Source organism: Eleutherodactylus coqui, chromosome 8, assembly GCF_035609145.1.
Source record: "Eleutherodactylus coqui strain aEleCoq1 chromosome 8, aEleCoq1.hap1, whole genome shotgun sequence".
Lineage (NCBI taxonomy): Eukaryota > Metazoa > Chordata > Amphibia > Anura > Eleutherodactylidae > Eleutherodactylus > Eleutherodactylus coqui.
This window is the reverse complement of record NC_089844.1, coordinates 33,454,126-33,470,872: the sequence shown is the minus strand read 5'-3', so window position 1 is coordinate 33,470,872 and position 16,747 is coordinate 33,454,126. Positions and strand designations below refer to the sequence as shown.

Here is a 16,747-nt window from a genome sequence, read left to right as displayed (position 1 = left end):
CCATCTTATTTACTAGGTATTCCCCTGTCCTATGTGTACTTCATGCTCTAATCAACAGTCATTATATGTACCAGAATATACAGAATATGGCCGCCTGCAGACGTCCGGGTCAGATCCCGCTGCAAGAATTCTCGCAGCGAGACCCGACCCGAGCCCTCTTTGATGTGCCGACGCATGCGCAGACCGGAGCCGGTGGCCAGGAAGTGACAGAACTAGAGCATGCCACAATTTGTTTTTCAAGCGTGATTTCACGTGGACAAATCACGGCTGTCTGCCTGGGATTGCGTTTTCTATCGTATCCTATGGCAGCTTCCACGGGTGGAAATTCTACGGGAAAGCCCGCCGCAGAATTTCCGCCCGTGTGCAAGCGGCCTATAAGAGGCAAAAGTAGGGTTACTTAATCAAATCAGTTTGATTGTAGATGTTCAGAAACACCCTTTTTCTTCAGATCCCTTGCGAACCTTACTGCATTCTTGCTTACCAGATCTGTCTGCATACAGTAAAACTAGTGTTGTCTCTTATACTTTTACTATATTGTATGTTTCCTGAGATCCAAAAGTTCTCCCAACTTTCTGGGCCTTTAACATTTGACTGGGTAAGGCAGGAGCATTGAAATATATAAAATGGACAGCAGAAAAAGACCACAAGGGCTGTTTAATCTGCGTTTATATTATTTCTCTCTTAGGATAGATATATACCGTTGTAGCACAGCGGGGGTTAAAGAGTACTCCAAACCGTCACTTTTCTTCTTGTTAAAGGGGTTGTCCCGCGCCGAAACTGTTTTTTTTTTTTTCAATAGCCCCCCCGTTCGGCGCGAGACAAACCCGATGCAGGGGTAAAAAAAAACAAACCGTCCAGTACTTACCCGAATCCCCGCGCTCCCGCGACTTCTTACTTACCTTAGTAAGATGGCCGCCGGGATCTTCACCCACGATGCACCGCGGGTCTTCTCCCATGGTGCACCGTGGGCTCTGTGCGCTCCATTGCCGATTCCAGCCTCCTGATTGGCTGGAATCGGCACACATGACGTGGCGGAGCTACAAGGAGCAGCTCTCCGGCACGAGCGGCCCCATTCGGAAGGGAGAAGACCGGACTGCGCAAGCGCGTCTAATCGGGCTATTAGACACTGAAATTAGACGGCACCATGGAGACGGGGACGCTAGCAACGGAGCAGGTAAGTGAATAACTTCTGTATGGCTCATATTTATTGCACGATGTACATTACAAAGGGCATTAATATGGCCATACAGAAGTGTATAACCCCACTTGCTTTCGCGGGACAACCCCTTTAAGTTTATTTATACAGTCCTTAACAGAAACATAAATAACTGGGTCTCCAGATAAATGGTAAATGATAGCAACAACAAAAAGTCACTGTTTAGGTTTAACCCTCCTCAGTCCGGAGGTGACACAGGTACGTCCTCAGCTGAGGAGACCATACAAGTCCATGGAGGTGCACAGATCTGTGGATGTCCAGAGCGCAGCTGGTCCTTCTGCCTTCAATTTCTCAGGCTCTAGTCCAAGGGCTGGCATATCCCCCCAGGGGTCCTGCTGGAACCATGCAGCGCCTCGTCCACAGCACCTCTCTGTTCACAGTGGAAGTCACAGAGTAACTGCAGGCTGTATCTCCCAGGCCCACACACACCTCCTTCTACCTTCCACCTATCTCCTTAAATGGCATGCTTGACAGGTGGTAAGATCTGGCCTGGAGTGAAAGAGGACCGGACTACCTTACAGAGGCTAATAACCTCTGTGACACATACCTTCCACTCCAGACCATTCCTCCCACCCTGTTACAACCGTATATACTCAAGTATAAGCTGAGTCTTTCAGCACAAAAAAATGTGCTGAAAAAGCCCCCCTCGGCTTATACTCGAGTGAGGTAAAAAAAAAAATCAATACTCGCCTATCAGCCGGCGTCTGTGTCCCCGGCGCAATGCTGTCCCCAATGGTGCGGCCAGCTGCTGAAGTCTTCTCCCCGGTTTGCTTTTGAAATCCCCGCCGTCAGCGCTGTGATTGGATCCAGCGCTGGCCAATTACAGCCGCTGCTCGATAAACCAATCACAGCAATTCAGAATGACATCACTGAATGTCTGTTATTGGTTTATCGAGCAGCGACTGTAATTGGCCAGCGCTCGATCCAATCACAGCGCTGACAGCGGGGATTGCAAATGCAAGCCAGGGAGAAGACAGCGGGCAGAAGACTGCAGCAGCTGGCTGCCCCACTGGGGACAGCATCGCACCAGGGACATAGACGCCGGCTGATAGGTGAGTATTGCTTTTTTTTTTTTTACCTACTATACACTCGAGTATAGCTAGGCTTATACTCGAATCGATAAGTTTTACTAATTTTTTGTGGTAAAACTTATTGACTCGGCTTATACTCGGGTCGGCTAATACTCGAGTAGATACGGTACTTATCCCAGGCTTGAATTCATTTATTGTTGATTTTCCAACCATGTCTACTGGAAGTTTGTCCCAAGCATCTACTACTCTTTTAGCAAAATAACATTTTCTGACATTGCTTCAGATCTTTGCCCCAACCAATCTCAGATGATGCCCCCTTGTTCTTGTGTTTAGCTTTCTATCAAAAACACTTCCCTCCTGATCCCTTATTTATACCTTTGACATACACAACAGTTTTGATCACCCTCCCCCCCCCCCCCCCGTCCCTTCTTTCCTTCAAGCTATGCAAATTAGGTTCTTCAAGTCTTTCCTGATATCTTTTGTTCTTGAGACCTTCCACCATTTTTGTAGCCAAAATGGACTCATTCTACACTACCGGTTAAAAGTTTTAGAACACCTCAAATTTTCCAGTTATTTTTCACATTTTCACAGTTTAAATCCAGCAAATAATGGGAAAAAGTTCAAAGGTGCGAAGTAAGTTTAAAAACATAAAAATATTATTACATTTTAACCTGAAACGCAATAATAGTCTGAATTTATCATTTCAACCTAAGGCTGGGTTCACACAGGGCGGATTTGCTGCGGAAATTCCCTGCGGAATTTCGCTGTGGCAAATCCGCATGCAGCCGCTAATCCCGGGATTAGCCAGCCATGTGGACGAGATTTCTCAGAAATCTCGTCCACACGGGACGGCAAATCCGCTACGGCTAAGCCGGCAGAAGCCGCAGCTGCAGCGCGGATTTGCCGACCGCAGCATGCCAATTTTCTTTTCCGCTGTGGCCGCGCTCTCCTTTATGGGAGCGCTGGCCGCAGCGGAAGTGTGAGGCTGCTTCAAAGCCACGGTTCTCCCAGCGGAAATGTCGCGGTTTTTCGCTGCGGCCAAACCGCGACATTTCCGTCGGGAATCTGCCTCGTGTGACCATGGCCTAAGGGTTTTTTCAGGGAACAAATCAAGGACACAGAAAAGCAAATTCTTGTCTTCTGAAGACCGGCATAACACCGAGGATCCAATGTGACCCTCACTCCAGGGATTACTTCTCCCGAAGTGCATTATTTTACATTTGGAAACATTCAACTGAGGCTTCCATTGTTTTGACCATTTATCCATTAAGGCTAGATCGTTCATTATGTTCAAAACCCCACCAGGAGTATCAACTCTCTTGCACACTTTTGTGTCATAAGGAAATAGACAAATCTTACCTATTGATCCTTCTGTCACTTACCGGAAATCAGAGACTGGCGCTCCAAACAGAACCTCTGCACTGATGTGATTAGGCGCTTGGGGCTCCTTCACACAAGCGTATGCATTTTCACTTTCACACTTCCGGACAATTCTCCAATGGACAATTCTCCATGATCAAGCGTTTTCTCGTCCATTCACGTGGCTGGGTGCAACAATTTAGCGAAATAATACGTTGCACCCCAGAAAACTCTCGCTCGGCATAAATCCTCGGAATGACTTTAAATGCCTAAATAGAGGCACCTGGATACTTTTTTGCAGTGTTGGATGCTGCTAAACTGTCTCCCCCCCCCCCTTTTTTTTAAGCTCCCATAGGAGTCTATGGGAGACGCCAGCGTATATCGGTCAAAAGACAGACCCAGAATTATCTTTTTACCCAGCGTATAATAGCAGGCGTGTAGTTCAGTCCCGTATGTTCTATTTTTTACGGTGCAATGTTTCTACGTGCCATGATTGTCAACCCCAAATACATGCATTTAAGTGACTAAATGTATAAATAATGAATTACCAAATGTATCATTTTCTTGTAGGTGGGGTGTATGGATGACGGAAGAATTATAGCATTGGATGTCAGCTACTACTGTAATGCTGGTCACAGACCAGATGAATCTTTCAAGGTATCAGAAATCTAGCCATATTTTACTGGAAATACCATAAAATAATTTATATTACTATGTGTCATGGAATAGCATTTTAAACCTTATAAAGGGGTTTTCTGACATTTGGAAAAAATATATGGTGGAGGGCTGGGGATGGCATGAAATAAACGAAGGCATTCTCATTTGTCAGATTTCCCACCGCAGCTACTCCAGTGCCCGCTGCTCCAGAATCGGACAGATCATTGGCTTCAGCAGGCAAGTACGGTTCATGGCAGAATCACCGCTGAAGCCTGTGACTAGCTGAGTGGTCATGTGCACAAAGATCTGTCTGGTTCTGGAGCAGTGGGGACTGGAGCACAATAAACAGCACATGACTACTGTAGTCACTGCTTGGTTCCAGAGTGGCGGGGACTGGAATGGCTGTGATGGACCCAGGGACCATCTGACTGGTGAGAATGCTTTAGTTGGTTATTTTGTGCCTTCCTCGGCCAGTTTTTTATGAGTGTCGAAAGACCCCTTTAAAGTGTAGTAGAAAGAAAGGGAGGTAATTTTTGGACAAAAAACCTTTACGAGGTTCATATAGATGCGGTATTGGGAACTGTAAATGTCAAAACATTGTCCATGGCAGAAAAGAAATAGATATGGGGAAGGGAAGAACACCACATATTTTAAAAAAATATATGCATTGTAGTACCACCTATATAATATGTCTTATAGAGTGTCCTTGCGGACTTAGATATGTGGGCCACACGATTAATGCACTGAGAACCAGGTTAAATAAGCATAGAACTAATATAAAAAATGGATTTTTAAACCACAGTGTGTCGAAACATTTTTTAAATGATCATAACAAGGATTTTACACTGTTAGAGAATGTACAATCAGGGCTATTTTCAGTTTTAAAAAATCGGGAGATGTACTGGATATTTAAATTGGGAACCTTGAGACCGGGTGGTTTAAATGAAATTTTAGAGAAAATTTTAAATTATGTGTATGTATATGAATCATTTATGTATATTATTGATGTTATAACAGTATCTATTGAATTGTATATTAATTTGGATAGAAATTTTATAAGTTTAATTAGTGATTTTAATATATATGTAATTAGCACAGGAGATTAATTGTTTTAGTTTGCTAGGAGTAAATATTAGTTCAGTTTAGGACTTTGGGGATATGCTAGAATAGAAGATAGGAGAGAGTAATATAATTATTTTAATGAGTTTTTTCAAATAAGATTAATGGGTGTTGTTATTAATATAGCGGAGTTTATAAGAAATTATGTTTTAAGTATATATTATAGGGGGAAGTTTATAAGATCATGTTAATACACAGTGGGGTGATGCTGCATTGTAAGATCTAACGTAGCGTTCCAGAGTGACACGCACCGGCGTGACCTACATTATAAGAAGCGTGATGACGTGGAGACGCAGGGATGTATCCCAGGGTTCCGCACATCACGTGACGTGATGACGGTAACTGGAAGCACTGACGCGGCACGCCGAGACACTCCGCGTCACACGTAATGACGTATCTGAGATTTTAGAACGTAGCGACGTACATCCAGACGGGATGACGTTGCACGTAACACCAACTAGAGTCGCATTCTATGACGATGAGAATGCGCCGATAACCCACCGCTCCCTCCTCCCCCTAGGGGGATTGAGAAGGAGGAACACCGGGATTTACCAGATAAAGACACTATATATATTCACTGTTTTAACTGTTTTATATGACTTGATAAGGGTACATTGTGTACCGAAACGCGTTGTCATACTGCTGGCTTGAATAAATACAGAGAAGAAACCTTTTGGGCTGAAAGGAAAATTCTTTGGTGGCTGCATAGAGGTGTTGGAATTAGGACAGGGAACATTGGAAACCATAACCCCCTCCTCCAAAGTAAGTCTCCTTTATTTGGAGGAACATTTTTATCACGTCTTAAATAGGCTCTGTGAGCGCAGGAAAGAATTTTTACTAAACAACTATTCCTTTAAAGTGTAGGGATTGTTTTATTTGCTATTGTTTGTGCTGATTGACTTGATTTTTTTTCTTTATAGGGGTCAGAGTTCTTCATTTTGTGCTTATTCTCACACATATGAAAAAAGTTTGGTACGGTGTTAGCCAGTAGAGTAAAATGTGATTGTTCTCAGTATGAGAAACCAGGTAATCATTAGCCTGATGAAGGGTCGATAAGAATCTGAAAACTTGCTGTAACATCATGTATTTTTGTCAGCCATTAAAAGGTATCATATCTACAAGATTACTTGGTTTCTATTACTGAGAACAATCTCACACATGCATATAACACTCAATGAGAAAATTCAGACTGCTTGCAGTTATACTAGAGGCTGCTTAGGAGTTAATAAAGGAGTTCAATAAAGAAAGGAGGAGGAATTCGGGCTCTGTCTCAGAAAAATAGTAGAATAGGTGATTTCTAAGCATTTTTGCAATATGGCAAGCTGTTACTAGGGAAATCTGTCTTCAGCCAGCTGCATAGTTGAATACAGAGCTCCCTTCTTCACTGCACCTGCACAGCTCCCTTTGAGTTCCGAGCAACAGAACTGAGTTTTCAAAAAGTTTTCAAAAGCAGCCCAGGTCTTCATTAGCTGCTCCTTTGCTATTATTTACACACAGTTTAAACTCTATCAATCCCATTTTTCATGTAGATTTTTTTTAATTTTTCTACTATCCTGTTATTTGCAATCCACCTACAGGTGGAGAGCGATTCCTAAGCAGCCATTCTGCCAATTCCATGCTGACCAGTACTTCCTCTTCAATACTTACCAAGCTGTGTTGCATAGCATTACTCCAATCAGCTGTAAGGCAGCATTTTAATGCCCGCCTCTCTGTTGTACATAGTAACCAGCAGTGTCCTCATGTCCCTGTTACAAGAGAAGCCAAATGCCTAACGACAGGCAGTGGATTCCAAAGGTGCTGGAAGAGAGATCCATAATGGCAGGCACTTCAAACATAATTTTCAGCTTAATACAAGTATATTACAAAAATTGATGATACTCATATAGGCTGTTAAATAAGCATATGTTATGTGAAAAGTTAGTGTCCATTTAAGTCCCTGTAAACCACTTTAAGTGGTTTAGCAGAAATGCTGCAGATTTTCCACAGTGGAAAATTCTGCTGCAAACTCCCAAGGATTTCGTCCTCTCATCTTACAATCAGCAACTTCTCATTGCAGTGCATGGAGCAGCCCTCGCATTCCTCACTCGGCAACCACTAAGTGGCGCAGTAACTGGTTAGGTGATGCGCCCACTTCCGTATCACTTGACTGGTGGCTTCAGCACTTAGAAGCAGTTGTCAGCAGTTGTCAGATGAGGGCTGCTCCATGCACTGCAGTAAGTGGAAAATCTGCAGCATTTCTGCTACGTGTGAACATACCCTGCGGGTTCATTGGTGCTTTTTGCGCGTGCAATTCTTATGCAATTGCACATGCAGAAAAAAAAACAAAAAACACATCGATGCTCTCAGCTATTGAAATAGCCAATTAGTTTAAAGAGTTCAAGAGTGTTCTTTCCCTGCACAAAGAATAGAAAAATAGAGCATGCTGCGTATTTTATTGCACGGACGAATTACGCATGCCAAATACGCGCATGTGAATGAGAACAATCGGTTCAATATTCTGCGTAATACACGCACAAATATGCAAGTGTGACATGGGCCTAGTTACATTTTGAAATGAATCAGCATAGAATTTTTTACCAATTTAGAAAAAAATAATAAGGAACACGTTTTAATTACACCGTGCGACAAAATTTTAAAACATTTTTGTCACAGAAAGTAATTGATTTGTTTCCGTAAAATTAAAACATACTGATGACACTGTTAAAACTAAATAATAGCGGCACGTCTCATTTTCTAGTTATTTAACCCCTTAGTGACCAAGCATTTTTTTTTTCCGTTCTAAAAAAATCGTAGCTCCTTTATTTATCCATCGACGTCGCTGTAGGAGGGCTTGCTTTTTGTGGGACAAGTTGTATTTTTCAATGGTGCTATTTTATGTACCATATAATGTACTGAAAACTTTTTAAAAGTTCTAAATGGAGTAAATTGAAAAAAAAAACATTGTCTTATTTCGAGGGCGCACCAACTGCAACAAAAATGACATGGTAGCTTTATTCTAGGGGTCAGTGCGATTACTATGATACCAAATTTATGTCGTTTTTTTTTTATTGCTGTACTACTTTTATTTTTTTTTAAGACATTTACATTTTTTTTAAATTATTTTCTGCCGCCATCATCTGCACGCAATTAACTTTTATATTCTTCCATCCACATAGTTGTGCGAGGGCTCATTTCTTACAAGATGTCCTCTAGTTTGCGTTAGTACCATCTTGGAATATGTATGACTTTTCGATCACTTTTTATTGCATTTTTTCTAGGAGACAGAATGACCAAAAAAGCACATTTCTGGCATTTCTAATTTACTGGTCAACTTACTGGTGGATGATCCGCAGTGTTTACGCCACGTGGAAGCATACCCTATATGTTACATACACCTACCCTTATAGTGTTCAGTCAGCACGCGGTGTGTAACAGTGATTGTGAAATAGTTGAGCAATCTTCTTGTTATTCTTTTTATTAATCAAGGTTAATGGCGAGCGACTGGATTAATTGTATAGGCAGATTTACAAAAAATACAATACAACAGCAATTGGATTACATTATTTACCATAACTGGAAAACCTTACATGGCGGAAAAAACGGATATCATAGTTGAAATCAGCGCACTAAAGTTACTATGAGCCGCCTATTTGCTTATCTATGGCAGTGTTATTCATTATTTTATTTTGGGTTTGTGTCTTTTGCTGATTACAGGTGCTTACTACGTCCTTACTGAGCGCACAAAATGCTTACAGCATCCCCAATACACGGTGTAGTGTGACAGCATGCAGGACAAACTTACCAGCCAAGTTGTTCTGCGATGGGTACGGATTCGCACAGGCAGCTCTGCTGGCAGAGATTTGGATTGATGCGGTGGCCAACAGATGTGGTGTGTCACCAGAAAAGGTAATACGAATACTATATGGTTCTATGAAATCTGTAAATACCCTCTAAAATACCCCAACATTGTACACAGGATGACAGCAAAGAGCCTTCTGCTCGTTATTGTGTTTTTCTTTTCTTCTTTAAGTGGTACTGGGGACAGAATTAAATTCCGCCTCCTAGCACAGATTGCTTAACCACTTCCGGTTGGACAGAAGACATTGAATATAATTAGAGATGAGCCGGCATGCTTGGATAAGGCAGTTACTCGAGCGAGCATCGCTCTTCTCTAGTAACTGCATTCTTGTCCGAGCATGCCAGGGAGGGCGGCGGGGGGCAGGGGGTAGCAGGTAGGAGAGTGAGAGAGATCTCCTCCCCCCCACCCCCCACCCGAGCCTGCTCGCTCGAGTAATTGCCTTATCCAAGCTTGCTTGCCCATCTTTAAATATAATGTGTTCCAGCATTTTCCAGTGCTATTTGGGTCTGGTATAACCTGAATCTGGGACTTTTGGCTTTGCCATTGTTTGGCTCCTAGGATGAAGTTGAACAACAGAATCAATCAGTGCAAGTGTGAACAAGCCCTAAGCCGATCAAATCAATTTCACAGTTAATGTGCTTAATGTACTAGGATTACTGCATTCACAGTGTGTAACTATTGACATCGTGTAAACAATGTAATCCAATTTGTGGATGATGAATAATGTTCTCGGTGCAATAGGTACAATACATGAATCTACACAGAGAACACAGCGAGACACCATTCAAGCAGGAGTTTGATGCAACTAACTTGTTGGGGTGCTGGGATGAGTGTTTGGAAAAGTCGTCATACCTTCAGAGGAGGACTGCGGGAAGGAAAACCAACAAGCATTGCACCTGGAAGAAGAGAGGCTTCGCTATCATCCCTGCCATGTTTCCTGCAGGATTTATTGGAGACTACATTACTCAGGTTTGTACCTAGGAGAGTAGCTAGGAAGTTTCAGTGTGTTGGGGCATGTTGGTCAGAAACACTATCATTTCTCCTTAGGGAGAGCAGTAAATGGGGAGACTTAAAAGACCATTCATGCTCCTCTAGGTAATATGCAAATAAGGGAACTGGAACAATGCCTCCTCAGCTCCACCTATTGGAAGGCAGCATTCCTTCAAATCAACATTAGACTTTTTACACAAGCCTTATAACAATAACTGGGAATTGAAAGCCAAGCTAGATTCCATACACAGATTTCGGGGTGTTTGCCCCTCATCAGTGTGCAGTAGGTTTCTGGCTTTGCTAGTGAGAGGCCTGCGATGTGAGTCATAAACGTGACGTGGACATGAGCTCTGGGTGGTTGCCAGCAACAAGCCACCAGCCCTCTACTTCCATCAACCTTGCATGTATGATGCAATAAAGTAATGGATATTAGCTTCATTCAAAATGTAATATTTAGGTTTTAGACACAGGTGTATTAACTAGAGATGAGCGAACGTACTCGTCCGAGCTTGATACTCGTTCGAGTATTAGCGTGTTCGAGATGCTCGTTATTTGAAACGAGCACCACGCGATGTTCGAGTTACTTTCACTTTCATCTCTGAGACGTTAGCGCGCTTTTCTGGCCAATAGAAAGACAGGGAAGGCATTACAACTTCCCCCTGCGACGTTCAAGCCCTATACCACCCCCCTGCAGTGAGTGGCTGGCGAGATCAGGTGTCACCCGAGTATATAAATCGGCCCCTCCCGCGGCTCGCCACAGATGCATTCTGACAGAGATCAGGGAAAGTGCTGTCTTGCTGGAGTTGCTATAGGGAGAGTGTTAGGAGTATTTTAGGCTTCAAGAACCCCAACGGTCCTTCTTAGGGCCACATCTAACCGTGCGCAGTAGTGTGGAGGCTGCTTTTTGCAGTGTTGCACATTTTTTTTTTGTATATCGGACGTGCAGAGCATTGCGCCCTGCAGTAATTATACATAGTCCAGGGCCAGTAGTGGTGGTGAGGCAGGGACAGAAGACATATTTATTGAATATAGGCAGTGGGCCTTTCCAAAAACATTTGGGAAAAAAAATCTATTTGGGCTGCCTGTGACTGTCCTCAGTGTACTGGGTCTGTGCTGGGGGTAGTTGTCCTAATTCATACGCAGCCAGCTAAGTGTTACAGCAGGCTTGCGCAAAATTATTTCCTGGCTTTGTGTTGGCTGTTACATCACCGCTGTATTCCAGTCCACAGTGCAACAGTCTGCAGTTATTTTACATACTCCAGGGCCAGTAGTGGTGAGGCAGAGAGAGAAGACATATACAGTGTATATAGGCAGTGGGCCTTTCCAAAAACATTTGGGGAAAAAAATCTATTTGGGCTGCCTGTGAGTGTCCTCAGTGTATTGGGTCTGTGCTGGGGGTAGTTGTCCTAATTCATACGCAGCCAGCTAAGTGTTACAGCAGGCTTGCGCAAAATTATTTCCTGGCTTTGTGTTGGCTGTTACATCACCGCTGTATTCCAGTCCACAGTGCAACAGTCTGCAGTTATTTTACATACTCCAGGGCCAGTAGTGGTGATGCAGAGAGAGAAGACATATACAGTGTATATAAGCAGTGGGCCTTTCCAAAAACATTTGGGAAAAAAAATCTATTTGGGCTGCCTGTGACCGTCCTCAGTGTACTGGGTCTGTGCTGGGGGTAGTTGTCCTAATTCATACGCAGCCAGCTAAGTGTTACAGCAGGCTTGCGCAAAATTATTTCCTGGCTCTGCTGTGCGTTCCGTAAGCGAAGTCAGCCTCCAACCACAGGCCAATAAGTGGCATATTTAATTACAGCGTTCTGTTTCTGCACTACTGGTAATACAGCATGCTGAGGGGTAGGGGTTGGCCTAGAGGACATGGGCGAGGACGCGGAGGCCCAAGTCAGGGTGTGGGCACAGGCCGAGCCAGTGCGGTGGCCAGGGGTAGAGGCAGGGCCAGACCGAATAATCCACCAACTGTTTCCCAAAGCGCCCCCTCGCGCCATGCCACCCTGCAGAGGTCAAGGTGCTCTACAGTGTGGCAGTTTTCACAGAGACGCCTGACGACCGACGAACAGTGGTGTGCAACCTCTGTCGCGCCAAGATCAGCTGGGGAGCCACCACCACCAGCATGCGCAGGCATATGATGGCCAAGCACCCCACAAGGTGGGACGAAGGCCGTTCACCGCCTCCGGTTTGCACCACTGCCTCTCCCCCTGTGCCCCAACCTGCCACTGAGATCCAACCCCCCTCTGAGGACACAGGCACTACCGTCTCCTGGCCTGCACCCACACCCTCACCTCCGTTGTCCTCGGCCCCATCCAGCAATGTCTCTCAGCGCAGCGTCCAGACGTCGCTAACGCCACTGTTTGAGCGCAAGCGCAAGTACGCCGCCACGCACCCGCATGCTCAAGCGTTAAACGTGCACATTTCCAAATTGATCAGCCTGGAGATGCTGTCATATAGGCTTGTGGAAACGGAGGCTTTCAAAAGCATGATGGCGGTGGCGGCCCCGCGCTACTCGGTTCCCAGTTGCCACTACTTTTCCCGATGTGCCGTCCCAGCCCTGCACGACCACGTCTCCCGCAACATTGTACGCGCCCTCACCAACGCGGTTACTGCCAAGGTCCACTTAACAACGGACACGTGGACAAGCACAGGCGGGCAGGGCCACTATATCTCCCTGACGGCACATTGGGTGAATTTAGTGGAGGCTGGGACCGAGTCAGAGCCTGGGACCGCTCACGTCCTACCCACCCCCAGAATTGCGGGCCCCAGCTCGGTGCTGGTATCTGCGGCGGTGTATGCTTCCTCCACTAAACCACCCTCCTCCTCCTCCAACGCAACCTCTGTCTCGCAATCAAGATGTGTCAGCAGCAGCACGTCGCCAGCACTTGCTGTCGCGCGGCGTGGCAGCACAGCGGTGGGCAAGCGTCAGCAGGCCGTGCTGAAACTACTCAGCTTAGGAGAGAAGAGGCACACGGCCCACGAACTGCTGCAGGGTCTGACAGAGCAGACCGACCGCTGGCTTTCGCCGCTGAGCCTCCAACCGGGCATGGTCGTGTGTGACAACGGCCGTAACCTGGTGGCGGCTCTGCAGCTCGGCAGCCTCACGCACGTGCCATGCCTGGCCCACGTCTTTAATTTGGTGGTTCAGCGCTTTCTGAAAAGCTACCCACACTTGTCATACCTGCTCGGATAGGTGCGCCGGGTCAGCGCACATTTCCGCAAGTCCAAGACGGACGCTGCCACCCTGCGGACCCTGCAACATCGGTTTAATCTGCCAGTGCACCGACTGCTGTGCGACGTGCCCACACGGTGGAACTCTACGCTCCACATGTTGGCCAGACTCTATGAGCAGCGTAGAGCTATAGTGGAATACCAACTCCAACATGGGCGGCGTAGTGGGAGTCAGCCTCCTCAATTCTTTACAGAAGAGTGGGCCTGGTTGGCAGCCATCTGCCAGGTCCTTGGAAACTTTGAGGAGTCTACCCAGATGGTGAGCGGGGATGCTGCAATCATTAGCGTCACCATTCCTCTGCTATGCCTCTTGAGAAGTTCCCTGCAAAGCATAAAGGCAGACGCTTTGCACTCGGAAACGGAGGCGGGGGAAGACAGTATGTCGCTGGATAATCAGAGCACCCTCATGTCTATATCTCAGCGCGTTGAGGAGGAGGAGGAGCATGAGGAGGAGGGGGAAGAGACAGCTTGCCCACTGCTGAGGGTACCCATGCTGCTTGCCTGTCATCCTTTCAGCGTGTATGGCCTGAGGAGGAGGAGGATCCTGAAAGTGATCTTCCTAGTGAGGACAGCCATGTGTTGCGTACAGGTACCCTGGTACACATGGCTGACTTCATGTTAGGATGCCTTTCTCGTGACCCTCGCGTTACACGCATTCTAGCCACTACGGATTACTGGGTGTACACACTGCTCGACCCACAGTAAAAGGAGAACCTTTCCACTCTCATTCCCGAAGAGGAAAGGGGTTCGAGAATGATGCTATACAACAGGGCCCTGGTGGACAAACTGATGGTAAACTTCCCATCCGACAGCGCTAGTGGCAGAAGGCGCAGTTCCGAGGGCCAGGTAGCAGGGGAGGCGCAGAGATCAGGCAGCATGTACAGCGCAGGCATCGGAACATTCTCCAAGGCCTTTGCCAGCTTTATGGCTCCCCAGCAAGACTGTGTTACCGCTCCCCAGTCAAGGCTGAGTTGGCGGGAGCACGGTAAAAGGATGGTGAGGGAGTACGTAGCCGATCGCACGACCGTCTTCGGTGACGCCTCTGCCCCCTACAACTACTGGGTGTCGAAGCTGGACACGTGGCCTGAACTCGCGCTGTATGCCCTGGAAGTGCTTGCTTGTCCTGCGGCTAGCGTCTTGTCAGAGAGGGTGTTTAGTGCGGCTGGGGGAATCATCACGGATAAGCTTACCCGCCTGTCAACCGACAGTGCCGACAGGCTTACACTCATCAAGATGAACAAAGCCTGGATTTCCCCAGACTTCTCTTCTTCACCAGCGGACAGCAGCGATACCTAAGCAATACGTAGGCTGCACCCGCGGATGGAAGCATCGTTCTCTATCACCATCAAAAATGGGGACATTTTTGCTTCATCAATCTGTGTATAATATTCCTCCTCCTCCTCCTGCTCCTCCTCCTGAAACCTCACGTAATCACGCCGAACGGGCAATTTTTCTTAGGCCCACAAGGCTCAGTCATATAATTTTTGTAAACAATTTTTATACGTTTCAATGCTCATTAAAGCGTTGAAACTTTCACCTGAACCAATTTTTATTTTAACTGGGCTGCCTCCAGGCCTAGTTACCAATGAAGCCACATTAACCAAAGCGATTAATGGGTTTCACCTGCCCTCTTGGTTGGGCATGGGCAATTTTTCTGAGGTACATTAGTACTGTTGGTACACCAATTTTTTGGGGCCCTCGCCTACAGTGTAATCCAATAAATTTTTTGCCCACCTGCATTAAAGCTGACGTTACATCAGCTGTATTGGGCACTGCAATGGGATATATTTATGTACCGCCGGTGGGTTCCAGGGAGCCACCCATGTTGTCGGTCCACACGGAGTTGTAACTATATGTGTCCACTTCTAAAGAACCCCAGTCTGACTGGGGCATGCACTGTGGGCCGAAGCCCACCTGCATTAAACATGACATTACCTCAGCTGTGATGGGCAATGCTATGGGATATATTTATGTGCCGCCGGTGGCTTCCTGGCACCCACCCATGCTGTCAGTCCACAGGGACTTCACAATAGGGAGTTGTACCTGCCTGTGTCTATGAATTAAAAAGCCCAGTCAGGTTGGGGCATGCAGTGTGGGCCGAAGCCCACCTGCATTTAATCTGACGTTAGCTGACGTTAATCTTAGCTCTGCTGTCCAGGGCACTGCAATGGGATACATTTATGTACAGCCGGTGGGTTCCAGGGAGCCACCCATGCTGTGGGTGCACACGGAATTCCCATTGCGGAGTTGGGAATTCCCAGTTGTACCTGCCTGTGACTATTTATAAAAAACCGCGGTCTGACTGGGGCATGCAGACACCTTGACAGAATGAATAGTGTGTGGCACATAGGTTCCCCATTGCTATGCCCACGTGTGCAGCTCCTGATGGCGGTGGCACAAGATTATATTTCTCATTCCTTCTGTACAGCATTGTGGGCTATCGCCCCACCCCTTTTAAAGAGGGTCGCTGCCTAGCCGTGCCAACCCTCTGCAGTGTGTGCCTGCGGTTCCTCCTCATGGCAGACGCACTTATAAATAGACATGAGTGTGGCGTGGCATGAGGGCAGCTGAAGGCTGCGCAGGGACAAATTGGTGTGCGCTGTGGACACTGGGTCGTGCAGGGGGGGGGGGGGTTGGGCAGCATGTAACCCAGGAGAAGTGGCAGTGGAGTGTCATGCAGGCAGTGATTGTGCTTTGTTGGAAGTAGTGTGGTGCTTAGCTAAGGTATGCATTGCTAATGAGGGCTTTTCAGAAGTAAAAATTGTTGGGAGGGGGGGGCCCACTCTTGCCGCTATTGTGGCTTAATAGTGGGACCTGTGAACTTGAGATGCAGCCCAACATGTAGCCCCTCGCCTGCCCTATCCGTTGCTGTGTCGTTCCCATCACTTTCTTGAATTGCCCAGATTTTCACAAATGGAAACCTTAGCGAGCATCGGCGATATGCAAAAATGCTCGGGTCGCCCATTGACTTCAATGGGGTTCGTTATTCGAAACGAACCCTCGAGCATCGCGAAATTTCGTCCCGAGTAACGAGCACTCGAGCATTTTGGTGCTCGCTCATCTCTAGTATTAACCCTTTCCAATCCAATTATTTTTTCTCAGCCATTCTCCCCAGCTCCAAATAAATTGGAGCTGCTGAGAATGGATAAGAAAAAATGCATTTCCCTGCACCCTCCTGAACTGACAGAGTTCAGGAGGGTGCAGGTGCTCACTGCACCATGGGGGGGCCTGCTTACCTGTCCGGCATCTTCCGCATTCTTCCTCTGCCTCCCGGCTCAGCGATCCTGTGACCACTGGGGTC

General features: G+C 46.5%; 1 protein-coding gene across 1 annotated transcript in view; it reads left to right on the top strand.

Annotated features, from left to right (window-relative positions):
• The window catches only part of LOC136576287 (aldehyde oxidase-like), a 155,128-nt gene that overhangs the window by 74,485 nt on the left and 63,896 nt on the right, over positions 1 to 16,747 (top strand). The window contains exons 17-19 of the mRNA XM_066575463.1: positions 4,177 to 4,263; positions 9,076 to 9,267; positions 9,962 to 10,189. Coding sequence (XP_066431560.1) covers positions 4,177 to 4,263; positions 9,076 to 9,267; positions 9,962 to 10,189 — 507 coding nt within the window. The remainder of the gene's footprint in view (positions 1 to 4,176; positions 4,264 to 9,075; positions 9,268 to 9,961; positions 10,190 to 16,747) is intronic.